Below are 19,087 nucleotides of genomic sequence, written 5' to 3'. Positions count from 1 at the left end.
GAGGAGGAGAGGAGCAGGACGGGGCTGAGCAGGGACACGGGTTCGCCTCCTCCCATCTCCGGCCCGGGCTTGTGGTTTGGCCAGTTCTCCTCGAACTCGTCGGTCAAAGGGCTGCGAAGCTGTTAAAGAGTGACTAATTGATAGGAAAAGGGGCATGTGATCCCGCGGGGACATCGGCTCTTCAAGGGCTTCCTCCGCGGAGAGGGAGGATGAGCTGAATTCGGGGGTGGGTTCTGGTCCTCTAGACCCTCAGGTGGCTTCAGAAGGAGGGAAAACTGTGGTACGAGGGTTGTGTGGAAGTCTTGGAGCCACCACTGTCTCCACGTGGAAGTTACTGAGGTGTTGGGTTAAAACTTAGCATGTGTTTGCAAACTAGAGCTCTTCCTCTAAATAATCCGTGTTTCGATGTATCTTTTGGTTCTATAAAGATTCTCTGTCACCACCTTAGAAAAGAAGCAGGTCCAGGTTATCAGGGAAGCTGCAACTCGAGAAAAACGTGGGAAAAAACCCAATATAATAGTGAAAAACAGAAACTAGGAGTTCTAGTGGTGCAGTGAGCCCAGTGACTGCGAAAGAACGTTGTGAAATTGCTGCTGAATTGTGGGGTTGGACTCGGTATTGCCACTTGCATCTTTTAAACCATCTCTAGGAGCCGTTGTGTAGGGCACTAACCAAAATGTGACCCTCTGTGTTAGGTTTGCAGCTCTTCCCTGTGCTGGAGGCAGAAGAGCAGTGTGTTTTCTGTTTCAGATATTGTTAACAGACATTACTTAGTTAAGTTGTAGTTACTGGTTGTTTTTTTTTTTTTTTCTTAGTGGTGTAACATCAAATCCAGAAACTTCAGGTTTGAAAGTTGGAATCCAAGTGAAGGGCTTGATATCAACAGTTGGTAAAAAAACCTGGTGTGGTTTTGTTGAACTCATAAACAGTAACAAGGCAACTTTGTCCTCTTTTTCCTTTCATCTTTCCCTCCTTCTGCTGTTCTGTCTGGAGTTATATTGGCAAATCTGCATCTGCAGAGGGAGTAAGGGAATAGCAAATAATACCATGTGCTTTGTAAGCTGATACAATGCAAAAAAAAAAAAGGTCTCTCTGGAGGAGTTCAGGAGTTTGCTTTGGAGGAGAAGTGGTTCACGGTGGAAGATGCTTTTCCACTTTATTCATGTGTTGATAATGTGAGTGAAACTACTGATACTGCACAGTACTACTGATTATTTTTGATTATTTTTTTCTGTAATGTTCCTTGGCAGAGCTGAACCTGAAAGTTACTCATGAATATACTGTGTATAACCATAGTATTCCTGGTTTGTGTTGAAGAAGCTCTTTATTTTTCAGCTGTATTGAATTTCTTTTTGAGGTAACAATATGTCCAATACAATCATATAACCAATTGCTTTAAAAAAAAAAAAAAAATTAAAAAAAATCTTTTCATTACAGTTGAGGAAAATCTAAAGTGATGAAAAGAGCTTTAATTTCACAACTTCCGTGGCTAGTTTGTTCTGAAGACAGAAGTTTTCAAATTTTTCTTGACGTGTTAGTTGATAACTAACAGATGGATGGAGTTGTGTCAAGAGGACACTCTACTCTGCCCTGGTGAGGCCACATCTGGAATATTGTGTCCAGTTCTGGGCCCCACAGTTCAGGAAGGACAGGGAACTGCTGGAGAGAGTCCAGCACAGAGCCACCAAGATGATGGAGGGAGTGGAGCATCTCCCTGCTGAGGAAAGGCTGAGGGAGCTGGGGCTCTTTAGCTTGGAGAAGAGGAGACTGAGGGGTGACCTCATTAATGTTTATAAATATGTTAAGGGCCAATGTCAGGAGGATGGAGCCAGGCTCTTCTCAGTGATGCCCAATGGTAGGACAAGGGGCAGTGGGTGTGAGCTGGAGCACAGGAGGTTCTGCTTCAACTTGAGAAGAAACTTCTTTCCAGTGAGGGTGCCAGAGCCCTGGGACAGGCTGCCCAGGGAGGGTGTGGAGTCTCCTTCTCTGGAGACATTCAAGACCCGCCTGGACGCCTTCCTGTGTGATCTCATTGAGGTTCCTGCTCTGGCAGGGGGGTTGGACTGGATGATCTTTTGAGGTCCCTTCCAATCCCTGACATTCTGTGATTCTGTGAAATCTCTTAAATTGGTGTGATGTATCCAATAACGTATGAACACGAGTGCAGGCTGTGGTGTGGTTACTCTGAGAGTGGGGCAGTGTTTAACCTTTCCCCAGCAGGGAGCTGGGTTAGGTATGCTGACAGGTGCTGCTCATTTTTCTCGTGTGTTCTTGCCAGGGTGCTGCTTTCCTGACCTGCCCTGTCATTTATTGTGCCTGTTTTTGTGCAGTTTGCAGTTCTGCTGCTGTGTTTCTGTCCCATTCTCCAGCTCTTCTTCGTGTGAACATACTGCCCCTGCTCTCAGTCATTCTAAAAAGCTGCAATCAAGACACATTTTCCTTTTCTGGAAACACCCTTGTTGAGGGTCCCTGTGTGATCCACACTGCCCCAGGTGATGGTAGGCAGCAGCCTGCTGGGTTTGGTGGGTTTTTTTGTGGCCTAGAATTGAAGTCAGAATCTTCTATCACCAGTTTGTCCTGCAAATGATTTGTCTGGATGAATCTGTGGAGTCACTTTTCCTTTTGTTAAAGCTTTGGCACTTTTCAGCAGGGATGATCCTTTCACTCTGATTCCTTTTCTGCATCAGGATTCATGCTCATCTGTAGGACACAGCGAGGGAGTTCACAGCAGGGCTGACACAAGTGCACCTACCTGATCTCCAGGTATAGGTTAATTAACAAAGACTTGATAGCTTAATAGCTTCCAATAGAACTTTTGTCACAAGTGTGACAAGCTGCTTGTTGGTGATAATCATGTAATCTCCACCCCTGAAGTTCCTTCCCTGTTGTATCCCTTTCACATATTGTGGAGTAAATAACCTGAGCTGTGATGTGTTTTGAAAGAATATTTCCACTAGTGATTGTATTTAACATATTTAAAGGGAATTTGCAGTTCTGCTGAAATGGAGGAATTATTTTAAATAAGTAAATAGCTTGTTATTAAATAATAGCTTAAATAGCTTGTTATTAATAGCTTAAATAATTAAAAATAGCTTGTTCTGCCAATTTGTGGAAAAAAATGAGTGGTTGATTGTGGAGCAAGATAGATACTTGGTAGTATTTATGTTTAAAAGTCTGTCCACTTCTCCAGTTTACCTGGAATTGCTCAATGTGCTCTCAGAGTTCTGGCAGACTTGGGACAGCACTAAAAACTGCTGGCTGGTTTTATTAACAATATTGGAAAAATGCTTCAGGTGGAACAAATGCATCCAAAGTTTCTGAGGCTGTTCCTTGATCTTCAAGAAATACAGGTTAAACACTTTGGTGAGTTGTATTTTTCCCTGTTTTATATTAAACACTTTCCTAGAGTTCTGCCTCTGTTTAATTCCTCGTTGAGTGTTTGTGAGCTGTTCAAACTTCTTCTTTCTGCTACATAAATCTGACTTTGCCCTTTCTGAGAGCTCTGGCTGACCATTCTTTAAAGGCAGCACACATTGTCCCTCTTTACTACTTATTTATTTATTTTCCATTGGAAGTTTTGAACCTTCAGAGTTGAGAGTTTGAGCTTTTGCTTTTGGCCTCAAACCAAAAGTAAACTTCTCCAAAAGATGTTTTGGCACTGAAACATTGCTTTTGGGGTGGGGGGGAAGAGGGAAAACCTGGGCAGCCTAGTTGGGAGGGCATTTTGCTGCCATTGCATCTAGGATCCAAATCCACCCTCCATTACATGGCATGCTTAACTCTCCCTGCTCCCTTCCCCCCTCCAGATGTTATGCAATGCAGAAGCCCGGCTGCCTGCACACTGAAGCACATCCAGCACCGCAGGTTGGAGGGAGGGGGGGGCTGTTAGAAGTGATTTTTGTGGTAAAGTGAAGTTCCACGTGTCTACAGCTCTTGGGTGTTATGTGATAGTATGGCTGGGAACGTGTCTGAACTTGTCTAGACTCAGTCTACCTACAAAAGAAACTCCTTTTGAAAACCCTTTGTGCTTTTGTTATAAAAATAGGGATTGTTTAGGTCAGACAGTTGATGCTGAATGAGTTTGTGCCAAAAATACCTACTCACAGTCTCCCTAACACACGAGTGGTTGGAGGTCTCTGGATAGATGGTACCAGACTCTCCAAAAACACTCACAAAACAAAAGTTCTTCAGTGGCAGCCCAGCCTTCACTGTTTTTCAGCAATATGGATCAGTGTAAATGGAAAAGCAGAGGAAACTTTGCACAGAAAGTGCATTTCAGTTTTTGTTGTCACTCAGTTAAGGCCCCTGTTTTAATAAAAGTTGTTAGATTCCTCTGAAGCTGGAGTGGAAATTGTTTTGTGACAAGGAAGAGCAATTATTATTTAATTGGAGAGTATAGCAGCTTGGAGGGTGAGAGGCTGCAGCATAAAGCTTGGAGCTTCTTTAATTCTGTGAGGAAGTGAATTGATTTGATTTGAAGTAGTTAGTAAAGCTGGATTTAAAATCCATATTTCAACAGAGTTGGCTGTGAAGGGAACTCTTAATTTGGAAGACTTAATGTATGTATAATTCAGTAATTTACATCTAATACTTCTTTACATTCTCTTTTTAGCTTTTGTTTAGAAAGCTGAATTTTTATTAGTCTGGTAGGTGTGATATTTAATTGAAATGTGTCACACAATGATGATTTCCATTGTGTGTGGGGAGAAAAAGTTATATTGCTGTGAAGCTTGGCCTTTTTTGATCTAGCTTTCTGGTGAAAAAGGTCTTTTTAAGGTCATTATCTGTAACGTAGTCAGATCTCTCCTGGAGGTCCTCAATTTTTTCCATATGCTTAGAAGAACTTGTAGCAATATTAATGGTTTAATTAATACTCTAAAGGTGATGTTTTGCATGAAAATATTTATAACTCTGAAAATACTACAGAAATCTGCTGTAAAACCTTCTTCTGTATTCATTATCTAAGGTGCAGTGTGTTTCTGTGTTGGGAGGGGAACCAAGGTGAGGCAGGGATTAGCCAGTGGTGCTGTAGATTTTTACATCAGAGATCTGAAATTTTTGAATGTGGCAAGGAAAACGTATCAAACATTTTTGTGCAAGTGTTTTACTGGCTTTGGAGACAAAATATTGGCTTTTAACAAAATGAAAATTGCCTTATAAATGCATGTTTTTATCCCTGTGGGTGGGCTGTTTAAATTCTTTGGATGAAATAAACCACCTATATTGCCCAGAAGTGGATGTATTTGATTTGGAGTCCTGTACAGACGTGTTTCAGCTACTAGGGTTGTTGTTGTTATTAATATTATTATTGCTCTTACTCTGGCTTTGTGTAAGTATGTAATTTTTGCTTTCTAGCAAAGTTGAGAGGATGCTACTCCAAGTAAAACTCAGGTCTGTGGATGGAAGCATATCTATTTACACTTGATATTAGTGCTGGAGTATAGGTACTATTCAGAGAAATCCTTGAAGTATATTTAGGTGAGACATCAGGACGTACAGAGTTTAACATAACAGACTCAAATTAACAGGGTTGATGTGTTTCCCAGGGTGGGTGACACTAGTCCTGCCTGCTCTTGATTTTTAACCTCACAGGCACTTGCAGAACTGCCATTAAAAGAAAAACAAACAGCCAAACCAAAGCAGCAAGCAGATGTCCTCCATTAACAGATTTTTTGGGCTGCTTTTCCAAAGAAGCTCTCAAGGAAAAAGTGGGGTTTGAAATGCTCCTTCTCAGCTCAGACACACAGGTCACCACGTGTTGGCCATGGTACCGGTGTGTGGCCAGGCTCTTCATCTCAACCTCCTCAGCTTTCCTGCATTTACTGTGTTTAAAGGGTTTGTTGGTGCAATATCCCCACTCATCCTATCATACAGGATTTTTCCAGTCTTCAAATAGTTGTGTGTTACCATTTCCAAAGATCTATGGAAAAAGTAAATAGAAGGACATGCAAAGTCAGACTGTGCAAAGTTTTTAGGCATTACCTGTCAGGATGTGAATATTGAGGTGGAATGTGGGGCCTTGGGTGCACCATGAAACCTCTTGATTGTGTGGTTGTATCAAAAATCAATTGTACTGATTACAGTGTGGTTCTACATGATTGGTTTTTCACTACAATTAACTGCTGCCACTAAAACACCTGCATTGTTATTCCAGCCCTTATTTATCACCAGGAACCCCCCAAGAATTCAGTTGATCTCTTAAATCAAACACTGGTTTTATATAATTCTTTACATGCAAATATGTGTCTCTCCTACTACTGATCAAAGACTTCTGATTATAGAGCTAATATGGTGTTAGATTTGTATTTGTTGTGGAGAAAAAAGTCTATTCTTGTCTGGCCTTATAGCAAGATCTCTTCTCTAGTTTTTATTTGGAAATCCTGATTGAAGTGTGAACAAGTTAATTTTGTTTCCTTAGCTGTTTGAAGGCAATGATTTTGTGGATGTCCAGTAAATAATCAACTGCTATCAGAAAACTCCATCTGATTTTCAATAGATGTTCTGCTTTGCTGCATTTACTGAGTTTCCTCTTTATCTCCACATGTGAGAAATCAAAGGGAAGGTAGGATAAAAACACAAACCAACAGGATTTTCCCTTTCCCTGAACTAATGAATATAACTCCTTCTTTTGTGTTCATATTGGCATTGTTGGATTTGCCACAGAGATTATTGTGCTGTGAGGTGTGTGTGCTTCACCTCAGTTCAGGGATCCCTGCTGTCTTCTCTGCTCCTTGTCTCAGTCCGTGGGACTCCTGTGACTTCACTTTTGTTAATCCACATTCAGATAAATCAGAGGAAAACTTCCCCACTGCTCTGTATAAATCTCAAGCTTCGTTTTGATGCTTGTTTCCTTTGGAAGAGGGCACTGGGGGGAATCCTGGTGTCACGGAGGAGGCAGGAAACATGAGACCTGATCTTTCAAATCAACTCTCCTCCTTCCTTCCCTGGAAACTTCTTTGGGTTTGTTCCATAGTCATCCAGGCATTTATTTGGGAAGAGATAGCAGCAGGTGGGACATCATATTACTTCTCTTCCTACATCAGGTGATAAAAACAAAACAATCTTGTGTCTTTTATGTACCTGGGACAGGCTGCCCAGGGAGGGTGTGGAGTCTCCTTCTCTGGAGACATTCAAAACCCACCTGGACGCCTTCCTGTGTGATCTCATTGAGGTTCCTGCTCTGGCAGGGGGGTTGGACTGGATGATCTTTTGAGGTCCCTTCCAATCCCCAACATTCTGTGATTCTGTGTGATTCTGTGATACCTAGGAAGTTTTTTAAGTGACTTAAGTCAGATCAGTGTTTGTAGGTGGTGACCAACTGAACTGAATCTGTCAAGGGTGAAGCACTTGGTTTCAAACATGGTTTGGGTGTTGATAATGTAGTAGGGAAGAAGATGAGGATTTAAATTTGATGTCATTCTTACTCTAAAACAATTAATGAACTGCTCTCCTCGCAGGCAGAGAAGACACCATGAAAACAGGTCTGGTAGTTGTTGATGTGCTGTCACCAACATGTCAGAACAGACTGGCTGTCTCAGAGCTCCAGCTGCGTTCGTAGGGTCACTCATACCCTGTGGCTGGGGAGCAGAAAGTAGTTTTTAAACTGTTTAATCTGTTGTGGCTAATGTAAAGCATAGTGGGTGTCATCTTAGTACATGTGAACTAGTGTAGATTGTCGAATCTCTGGTGTCCCCTGATGCTACTAAAAATAACAATTATAGAATTAAACAATTAAAAACCATCCAAGATTATATTTTTTACCTCGTGCATTAAAAAAACCAAACACCTCCTCTCCAGAATAACTCAAATATTTGACCCCATTGTTTTGAATGAAATCTAGACTTTAAATATATTGTATTTTTAACTATGGAACATGCTATAATTGTGCTTTGCTCCCAATTACAAAACATTTAAGAACTGGGCGCGTGTGAAATGGAAATGTAAGCAGACAACTGTAGCAGAAGGAATTGGGTACAATATAATTTTAGTCCAGCTGGACTGCCTTACATGCCTGAACTTGTTCTCAGACAGTTTCTGTAGCTTAATCCCCCTTTGCTTTAATGCAGACAATTATAGATGGGTGACATAGTTTATGCTGAGGAATTAGCAGTTCCAGTATCTTGTGCGTACTGGCAGCTCTCGATGACTTTCCAGGGGGAAGAGCTGTTGCCTGTGTTTAATGGCAGCAAGTTGAGAGCAGCTCCTGCTGTGAACATTCTCCAAATATTTCACCCCAACATTTACAGCTCTGACCACCTGCTTTTTAGGGAGGGTTCAGCTGCTGGGGGTGGCTGTGTGAATTTGTGCTTATAGCAGCATCATCATGGTATTGATTTTGTTGTTGAGACCATTGGTGGTGTGTTTTTGGTGAGGTTTGGTGCTCAGCCAAGTGCAGGCACCACCACGGTAATGGTGAAACTGGTGACATGTGTGTTTGTACGTAGGTAAAAACCCGCTAAAGGAAAGTGATTTCCTCTGGTGGTTTGGGGTGCACTGGAAATGCTGTGCTTCTTCTGTGGTCTCTCAGTTTCTTTTCTTGTGCTGCCCCTAAAGAGAGGGCAGTATTGCTTCTAGTCACCACAGGTTTCTGTTTTCTTCCTGGAACATCCCACTTGTATTTGGAACTGCCTGTTTTCAACTAAGACAATGAAGTATTTTTCTGTGGCTTCATGTGAGAAAATCCATAAGCTTTGAATTAGCCAGCTTTTCTTTTTCTCCCCTCCTTTGACTGTGTAAATTCAGCTTAAAGCTTTCAACTTCCCTCAGTGGTCCTTTTGGATCATCTAATGTCCTCCAAGGTGGTTTCCCAACCTCATGGTTTAACATCAGAGAGGTCAAGAATGAAGATAACTGATACACAGATTTTGATTTCTGAAATTATGTCTATTGAGAGCTCTTCACTGATTAAAATTCCAGTCCTTCAAAACATCTTGAGACTTCCCACTTAATTGCCATGTGTCATCTCTACTGAAAATGTTTGAATTGAAAACTCCAGGTAAAAGTGCTTCCCTGTGGTGTAATAAGTGCATCTCTTCCTCCCACCCCCTTCAGCTTTCTCTAAGGCCTTGAGGGAGGCACCTCCTGCTTCAAGAGCAATCAGATAGCTGTTTGAGGTGTCCCAGACTGTAGTTATCAGTCCAGTTCCCCAATAGCTGGGGCAAATAAAATCCAAATAAGATATTAGAGACAAAGAGTGGACTTGGGATTGCCTCATTTGGATGTCCTCCATATACATTTTTAGTCTCTCCCACCTGTATCACGTAGAGATGTTCCCTTATTTATGAGTGAGAAATTACCCATCTGCTGCACTATTTCTTTTGCACATTTCTTTTTGTTTTTAACAATAGACACCTTACAGGGTATTCCAGTGCCTGGTTCCATACTGCATTTGGAGAAGGAGAGAAAGGTCTGTAAAGGTTGAGGATTTGGTTACAGAAAGTGCTCAAGGTGTTCTATATAACACATAATGTTCTTGAGGTTTTATTGTACTTTAATATCACTGCTCAGTTCTTGCATTGTCTGTTTCCAGGAGAATCACACCTGAGTTGCTTTTCTCATGACAAAATATCGTGCCATATGTGAGTGCTGAGGACATACAACGAACATACATCACAGCTTGGACACTTGCCTGGCTTTTTCCTCCCTCTGCAGAGGGAGAGAAATGTAACTTGGCATTTGCTGTATTACACTTGCTCTGCACCACGCAGTGACCCAGTCCATTTGTCAAAGTGCTTTCTACTTGACTTAATAAATGTCCTGTACTGACTGTCTGTGTATGATCTAAGGGCTACATCCTGGGTGAAATTCTGAATTGAAGTGGTGCATTGAGAAGTTGAGCCTTTGCTTTTTTCTGACAGCTCAGGAGAATCCGAGCACTGGAAACTTTCACCCCTTAGCTGGTGATGGGTTGTGTGGCTGTAGGAATGGGCAAGACTTAGGAAGAGCAAAATTTGCAGGCTGGATTTTTGAGCCTAAGCTGTGATGTGATTTGGATATTTACCTCCCAAAAATCTATCTTCCTTTAAAAAAAAATAAATCCTTGGATCTCTCAACACAGAATTTGACAATAAATGAAAACTCAGATTCCTGTAACACTGACAATTAAAATTTTTAAGTTGTTTTCTACTATAAATGTTATTTTTGAGTGCAATTCTTATGCAACACCACATACCTTAGACAACCTGCACATCATAAGGGATTTTTTTATTTTTTTCAAGTTCAGATCTTTAAGATTGAAAACAAAACCAAAATACCATTCCTTGTGGCAGCCAGGCAGGGTGGTTGTTGGGAGAGGTGTGTGGGAGGGTTACAGCTGCTAGAGGGTAGACAATCCCTCCAATTCACTTTCCTTCTCCTTTTCAGAGTATTTCTTTCCCGGGGCTTTAATGTCCCTTGTCTTGTATATTAAGACGACCTGTTTGTATTTCTTTCCTTCCAAGATGTTTAACTTCTGTCTGTTGAAAGAATCATAGGCTTTATTAGTACCAGAAGGATTAGATATTGTGCATATGCCCTGCTTTGCATAAGGCTGCAGTGAGTAAGCCTCAGTGCTTCGGTTTCTTCATTCTCCTAAAAAAAGAATCTGATTCAATTAATTAAAAAAAAAATATTTCCAATTACGTGTATATATTGCTTTTTTGTTTGCACAAGAGTTAGGTTGTATAAGGAGGCATCTAGTCTGTGAATTGATTTGGAAGAGGGGGTTTTTTATTATTATTTTTGAATACTGCATGGTGACCTAGTTAATTGGAAGTAATTACTGTCTAAATATATCGGTTTAACATAACAAAAGGCTGTCTGGAAAAAAAAAAAGGGAAGGGAAAGAATGGCTCAAGATAAACCACCTCTTTGCAAACACTTAAGAGTTGTTAAGGGACATCTCCAGAGCTATTAGCAGAGAAGGTTTTAACTTCACTATTATAATTTAGCTCCTGAGGCTTGAAACAAAGCAGCAGAACAAAAGGATTGATCTGAAAAGGAACACTTTCCCTGGTTCTGGAGGAGTTTTTTTGTTGGAAAAGCAGTTGACATGGGATGCCCTTGGAGAGGAAGGAGTGGGATACCCATAGTTAGAATGGATTTGGTTGATAATATGAAGCTATAACCTTTATTTGCTGCCTTCTCCCCTCTCTCTTCCCAGAATCTTGCTCTTGGGACTGCAGTGGAGCACTGTGGTGATTTGAAGAAGTCTCACCTGGTCCCTGGGGTGACCTGTGATTGCAGGCTTTTTTCAGGAGTTGGAGCCTAACTCCTGTCAGACCTGCTCTGTTAAGATGACAGGGCTGTGAAGTGTTGCAGTCCAGGACTGCTCTAAAAATGGAAAAATTGCTTAATTTCAGAAAGGTAAGGAAGGCCTGACACCTGAAGGGCTGTGTTGAGAAAGAGATGTATGGCCATCCCTGTAATTAGGAGCCATCAGTCATGTAAATTACACTGGCTGGATTTGGCACACTCATCTTCGTTTCAGAGTTGTTTGGTTTATAATAGTAATTTATCTCATATGGCAGAGAGCAGAAGGGATAGTGTGGTGCAAGTCACACCTCGGAGGAGGAAAATAAAGCAGGGCTGGTTGTGTAAGCAGAAGCCTTTAGATGATAACCCCTTCCTCTCAAAGGTCTAACTCAGTCCTGTCCCTGAAGGATCTGCAGTTGGTGCTGTGCAATTACAGCTGGGGCACACGGGTAAAGACCTAAAATATATATATATGTCTATTAAAACAAACAAAAAAACCCCCCAAACCAAACAGAAAATAAGAATTTCAGGACCTTGAGTGTGTTTGACCTTGAAACCATCTCTCTCATGAATGTTTGCATTTGCTTGTGAACTCCACTGATGTTGTAGCTGTAGCAGAAAGGCAGAGCAGCTTCGTCTGGAGATCCTGGAAATAATCAGGTTGCAAAATCAGGTGGCAAATAATTTGCCTCTGCAAAAGACAATTCATTTTCCCTGAGCAAAATACTGCATTCAAACTGATATTTGGGGTTTGTTGGGGTTTTTTTTGGAGGCAGGGAAGCCCTGTCTGTTGGATAGTGGAAGCAAAGCAGTGATATGTTGCTGGCTCTGCTGTTTTGTTTCAGCAGAGACCACGACTCCAGTGTGAGCGCTGTGGGTATCTCGCAGCAGAGCGGTGCCATACGGCCTCTCAGTGCCTATCTCTTAGGCTTGTCTGTGTCAAAGAACTTGAACTTAAGTCAGATTTGCTTTGTCATCCTGACTTTGGCTCTTTGTGACTTTCAATTTCTCTTTTAGTTTCTCGAAGCTTCTTTTTAATCCTCTGGTGGGGGAAGGTCAGGGTGTAACTGAACATACAAAAAGGCTCACCCCAAACAAAACCTCACTGCTCACTGATGAGGAAGGTGAGTTTGTGAATATCTGATCACACAAAAGGGTGGCAAATCTGATTTTTTTTTTTTTTCCAGTGTGTGTTCTTCTTTAGTTAGTTTTTAACTAAATGCTGCAGAGGACAGGAGTTGTTTCCCAATGGCAAAGCAAGCAATGAAATGTGACACAGGGGAGGGGAAGAGGGTTGGCAGAGGGCCTGTGTGCACAAATAGCCCACTACCTTCTGAAGTGTATTTACAGCCAAGCAAACAAAACCCAGTGCAGGCTGCTTTACAAAGAATTACAGTCCAAATCTTCCCCTTGGAACTTTTTAATTTTTCCTCTTAATGGCAATAAAAAATCCCTACTACTATTTCCAGAATTGTAACTCACAAGAAGTTGGGGTATGTCTAAAAATGTATTTCTGTAGTAGTGGATTAGGGTTTTAAGAGCTGTATTGATGTCTTTTGTAGCTCTTAAAATACCTTTTGCCTTGGATGGCTGCAATAGAGGAAGAAATCCTGGTGCAAACGACACTCTAGATGATAGTGTTAGCTGGTTGAGTGAACAGGAGTCTCTTGGCACAGTCCTGGTGTGAGTTATGTAAATCTTGTGCAGTGTATAAGCAACAGGCAGTTGGTGACGTAAAACTGAGCATTTGTCTCTGTTTATTGGCTAATGTGACATGCACCCTTCCTGCAGCATTTGACTGAGCTGCCTGGATTAAATATAGCCCTGACACTCCAAAGTAGAAAATGCCTCAAGCTGAAGAATGGCTTCTGGGCTGAAATTCATTGTTCTAGACATGGAAATCTTCCACGGTGGCTCTTTTGTCTCCCTTTGGTATCAAAGTCCGTTGGGTGTTGATGGCGAAAGGTCTCGCTCTGAGCCTCTCTTTGCTGAATTCACCAATCAATCACCGTGAGCATGTTGTGCAGAACATTCCTCTGGTGCCTCCTAACACATTGGCTGTGCTCGGGGAAGACTGAAATGGAGCCAGGCTCTTCTCAGTGATGCCCAATGGTAGGACAAGGGGCAATGGGTGTGAGCTGGAACACAGGAGGTTCTGCTTCAACTTGAGAAGAAACTTCTTTCCAGTGAGGGTGCCAGAGCCCTGGGACAGGCTGCCCAGGGAGGGTGTGGAGTCTCCTTCTCTGGAGACATTCAAGACCCGCCTGGACGCCTTCCTGTGTGATCTCATTGAGGTTCCTGCTCTGGCAGGGGGGTTGGACTGGATGATCTTTCGAGGTCCCTTCCAATCCCTGACGTTCTGTGATTCTGTGACAGCATGTCAGTAACTCCAGCAGTTAACACGCCATGATTATCTTCTGTCATTTCTGCTGGATTACCAAACCCACACACCTGTTATTGGGGTCCTCTCCCCCCTGCCCCCATCATGGGTGGTTCTGTGATCTGCCCAATATCGCTGTTACCCCTCTGACCCAAGCTCCAGGGCTCTTAGCACTTTGGATCCCCTATGTTTTCTGTGAAGAGAAAGCAGTGACACTTCTCCTGTGCAGTTCTGATTTTCTCCAGAACGCCTCATTTTATTTTCTTTCCCTTGAACACTGTAGGAATTGAACAGGAGGCAGTTTCTTTACTCTCCGTTTCCAGGCTCTTTCCAGCTGGCAAGCAGTCCAAAAAAGCCCTATGTTTGCTCTTTCTCAGGGTCATGCTGCAAATGTTTTCTCTTGCTTTCACCTTGGCTTTCTGGCTTTGGTTTAGACACATGACACTCCACCACACAATACAAACCTGCAATGTATCACAGTGCCCATGTGTAGTGCAGCTTCTGACGAGCTTCTGCATGGCTTTTTTTTATTTTTAGGTGGTAGTTCCCAGTTCTTGAAGAGTTTGTTGGAGTTTTTTTTTTTCTATCCTGCTCAAAAAAGCAGCACAGATTTTTGTCATCATGAATAAAAAGCAGTTATCATACCCATTGCATTTGGTGTGATTTTTACTCATCTCCATTCTCACAGCACCTACTCACAACCTATAAATGAGGGCCACAACCTCACAGACATGCGTAAACAGATGACTTGCCAAACACTTACATAATAACTTAATAGTATATCGTGGAACAGCAGCTAAGACTCATGAATCCTCTTCCTGTTTGACTGCTCCTCTTTTCCAATTAATTATCAGACGAGTTTCAGCTACACCACCACTCAGGAATCAATAGCATTTGTGGCTTTCTGAGTGTCCTTAATATCTCACAACCTTCCACTGTTTTTATTCAGGAAGAACTTTTTGACTCGGATGGTTTGTAAGTTCCTTTGAGCTGTGACTATCCAGAGCTGAGTAGGCACTTTAATGATTAATAAACAGTCTTAGAGTACTCGTGGCTCATACATGACCAGATGTTTCAAAAGCAGCAAGGCTTGAGTTATTATCTGTGGCTACTGATGTCCTTTGGCCCTGAGAGTTATCATAAGAGTGTTCTTTGTGTTTTGTTCATCTTGTGTTCCTTTTGTGCCAAAATAAAATGGAGAGGTTCAGTCCTTTTGAAATTAGTTCAGGAAATGAGGCTGGTGTAAAGAAACCACCGTGGTGTTTACATGCAGCTGCATAGCACTTTTCTCAGTATCTCTTTAACTTTTTGGCAAATTTCATAAAAAGCTAATGGGATAGAGGTCTCCAAGACTCTTTAAGTTCCAAAATTTCCAGTGAAAATAAGAAGCGGAGTAGAAAAGTGGTCTAAAGTAGTGTTCCTGGCAAGTAAAATGCTGTATTTTAAGCTCAGTTATCTTGGAGAATTCATGAGTGATAGAGATAAAAACTTTAAAAACAACATGAGCAGCAAGGCTGATATAGTCTGGATAACATTTTTGCTGGATGACATAAATAAACGTGTGAAAAGGACCTGACCCACCCGTACTTTAGGTTGTAATCTGGGTTTTTTTTTGCTTTTTAGGAATCTACAAGCTGCCATTGGAGCCTACTATGATTTTGAGAGTCCAAATATCAATGTACCCTCCATGTCCTTTGTTGAAGATGTCACCATAGGTGAAGGAGAGTCCATCCCTCCCGATACCCAGTTTACAAAAACATGGAGGATACAAAACACAGGTAAGGCTTTTGGAGACTGTAGCAAAACCCATGTAGCATGTGTTACGTGATAGGTTGGCACTTGGAATACAGCCACTCTGTTACTGAAGGAGGTAACCTGCCAACCTATGAGTATTCCCCTTCTTAGGTTGACACAAATATTTGGTGGGGAGAGGTGCACTTGTTCCTTGTGCCACCACACAAACAAAAACTCTAGGAAACTTTTGAGATAAAAGAAATCGAAGTACAAGTTGGTTTTGTTTTGGTTTTTTACTGGAAGTAGTTAGATCTGAAAATAGGTTAAGAATATTGGGCTAGTCATGTTTCTGATCACTTGATACAAACAAATGGAATATGTTTTTAAGTCAATGAAGAGATCCCTTTTAATCTCAAAGCCTTTTAGCTCATGTATTTAGCCTGTATAATTACCACTACACTTCATCCCACCATTTCTCTGACTGTCTCTGTCGTTTGGCTGGCTGTAGAGCTGTCCTCTCTGTGGAGGCAGCGATGCAATGATCTGACTCTGAGAAGAGCTAGCTATGCAAGGGTAAGGTGACAGGTACCCTTTACTTTTTAATACACTTTTGACAGAATTGCTTTTTCATGCTTTGAGAGGATGCAAAGCTGGAGTAACCACATTCCAGTATGAAAGAAGTCAAAACACTGACTGGAATCCAGGAAGCAAGACTGGGCAAAATACATTCTCAGTGATTGATCTGGTGGGATGTAGTCAGAGAGAAAAATGAGATCCATGGATGCAGAGTGGAATACCTTGTCTTCAAGTATTGCACTGACAGGATGTTGCATGAATATTTAAGCTGTGTGTCTGAATTTAACTGACCTGCTTGCACTTCTGTGAAGAAGAATGATAACACAATAAGGTATGATGTCATGAATCATCATGAGTAAAGTTCAGCTGTGTTAGTATTTCTACTTGTAAATAACTGCAGTACTCGAGTGCTGTACGGATTTGTGCTGAACATCAAAGTATAACAGACTAAAACCATCCTAAAAATCTGGGGGAGTATTTCATGAGGACATGAGGGGTGAGAAGAGGGGCTGTGGGTGTTTAAGAACACTGATTTCTAAAGGCTGTATTCTAGAGAAAGGGCTTCATTATTTCAGTTTACTTTTTCTGTCTCTGTTTGTTTGACTTATTACAATGGAAAGGTGATACGTACAGCTTGCTTAAACTCTAGTAATGTGAAAAATTGACTGGCAGTTTTTCTATAACTGTGGCTCAAATACAGGTCTTACAAATGTAGTAAGTTTGATAGATCTTGTTTCTCCACTATTAGTATCTTAATTTGTGTGTGTTAGGACTACAGCTGTCTTGCTCGTTTCAGACTCCTTCTCTTGTTCTTCTCGTGTACTCTTTCCTGCATGCAAATTCAGCCTTAATTTAACCCCCTAGTTCAAGCACTGTTTCATTGTTCTTGGAATGTTTGACCTTCTGAAATCTCTGGGTCCTCTGAAATGAGGAAAGGGAGTTAATCTTGACTTACGGGTTGCTGGCAAGGCCATTTGTTCTGGTTTCTGTGTGGGTTAAAGCCTGACTTCTTATAAAGTACATCTGTGCTCTTAGCAGAGGTGCTGGAGGCCAGATCTTGTTAAAACCACGCCGTTGAGGCATGTTTTAGTTAAATACAACTTCACATACTGTGTTATGACTGTGCAGCTTAAGGAGGACTGTAGCATTTTAAAACCATTTTATGGTTTAATTAAGGTCTAATATCAAAGGACTGTAGTGTTTCCAGATAATATCTGCTTGTTAGGTAGATAACTGAAGCAAAGCCAAGGTTTTTAACAGCTCTACAGGAACCCTTGATTAAATGACTTCAGTTCTAGAACATGAAATACCTGAGGCATGTGTCACCAAAGTTTTTAGTGTCTGATGAGTATGACAAGCAGAGCTGTGATAGATTGTCAGGTTTAAGTGTGCAGGCAGTAAGCTAGGTCCAGTCAGGTTTTCATATGTGTTATTAAAAACTAATACCCTGCTCTGATATCTTCCAGGACAGTGCTCGACTTGTCTGCCAAAAGACCAGTTTGTATAGTAGAACCATCTCTGAAAGAGCCACAGGATTTAACAGACTTATTTCCTCTTCCCACTCTACCCCCAGCTGCTGCTGGCTCTGCAGGACAGTTACTACAATTTATCATCTCCTGAGAGATGAGTGTACTGAAATAGAATGACATAATCATCATTTCATTTTATGGGGCTTATCAGTTGCAGTGTTCTAGGCACCTTGCAAGCCTAAAGCCATTAAAACAGATAAAAATCACATAAATTATTTAAACTAAACCATGTTGCTGGGCTGCCAACCTTTTCAGCTGAGACTTCATACTCAACTCCCACACGCCATGGTCTGAGGTCAGCTAGTCACTCGGCTCCTCTTTCAGACACCTCGCTATCTCAGCGCTGTTTCCAACTGTGGTGATGTATCCTCCACTCTGAATATTCCACATTACTTGTTCACATCATGCTTTCCCTGCTAGATTGTGAATTCCACAAATAAGGACTTGACTAGAAAACTAGTGCCCCTGCCATGTCTTCACTGAAGTATCCACAGGGATTAAATTAGCAGGCAAGCTGTTGCAAAGGATGTTCTTTGGGGTAACCTAAGGTCAGATCAGTATCTACTGTTCTCACCTCAGACTAGATATAAAGTGGTTCCAAGCTTCTTGGTGGTTCAGGCATTCCTTAGCCCTTTCCATTGACCAGGCAGGAGGTATTCTCAAAGTTATTGGCTTAGTCAGGTCACATTACTGGGGAAGAAGCAAAAGAAAACTCTGCTAAACTGATTTTTCACGAGTCTCGGAAGCGCTTTTCTTTTTGTCGGTCCCAGTACTTGTTATCTTTGGCGGAGATGGCTGTGCTTGCATGCACTAACTGTTTTCTGTATCTCTCCAGATTGCCAGGTCACGCTGTCAGTCCCAGTATCTGCAGTCTAAACATTGATCTCCACAAATAAATCATATGTTCACAGTCCTTTCCACAAGGCTAAGAGAAGGGTCAGTGCACGAAGGGAAATATATTCATTTGGAAAATAGTACTAGCTCTTCAATTGTAGTTCAAACTGTTAGTTCCTCCTGAGACTGCTAACAGGCTTAAAAAAGAATGACTCTCTGAAAGAAAATGTTTCCAGCACTTTCTATTATTAACATGTATTTTGATGTAGTAAAGCTCAGGAGGGAGAAATAAAAGGGAGGGGGTGGAAAAACCCACCCCACCTAAGTCCAACCTCTTTGTCTCTAGCATTTATAAAATATATGTGTGTGTGTCAGTTATGTTGATTTTTTTTTGCAGCTGTTTACACTGTGACTTTGAGAATTTTTCTGTGTAAAGAAAACCTAGAGATTATTCAAATAGAAATATAAACTGTCCTGCTGACCTCAGAAAGGACTTTCCTGCAACCTGTATCCTTCAGCAGCCGTTGCTGGCTGTGTTACATGTATCTTGGTGTTCCTTTGACTGTTCAGCAATTGCAGGGCTGTTTTAATAAGCACATCTCATCCAGCCTTACAGAAACAGACACAAAGCTTTTCCTGGTGCACTGTCAGTAATTCTTTCTTCTGTTTAATCCCAGGGACAGAGGCGTGGCCCCCAGGGGTTTGTCTGAAGTATGTTGGGGGAGACCAATTTGGCCACGTCAACATGGTGATGGTCAGGTCCCTGGAGCCCCAGGAGATTGCAGACGTCAGCGTTCAGATG

General features: G+C 41.7%; 1 protein-coding gene across 1 annotated transcript in view; it reads left to right on the top strand.

The window, feature by feature from the left end:
- Positions 1-13,093: 13,093 nt before the first annotated feature.
- Positions 13,094-19,087, top strand: part of ILRUN (inflammation and lipid regulator with UBA-like and NBR1-like domains) — an 18,057-nt gene continuing 12,063 nt past the window's right edge. Inside the window, exons 1-3 of the mRNA XM_029083873.1 lie at positions 13,094-13,242; positions 15,236-15,390; positions 18,963-19,087. Of these exons, the coding sequence (XP_028939706.1) occupies positions 13,094-13,242; positions 15,236-15,390; positions 18,963-19,087 (429 nt within the window). The remainder of the gene's footprint in view (positions 13,243-15,235; positions 15,391-18,962) is intronic.

Source organism: Antrostomus carolinensis, unplaced genomic scaffold (genome assembly GCF_000700745.2).
Source record: "Antrostomus carolinensis isolate BGI_N321 unplaced genomic scaffold, ASM70074v2 scaffold3422, whole genome shotgun sequence".
Taxonomy (NCBI): Eukaryota; Metazoa; Chordata; class Aves; order Caprimulgiformes; family Caprimulgidae; genus Antrostomus; species Antrostomus carolinensis.
Note: the sequence above shows the minus strand (reverse complement) of the source record. Positions and strands in the feature narration are given on the sequence as shown.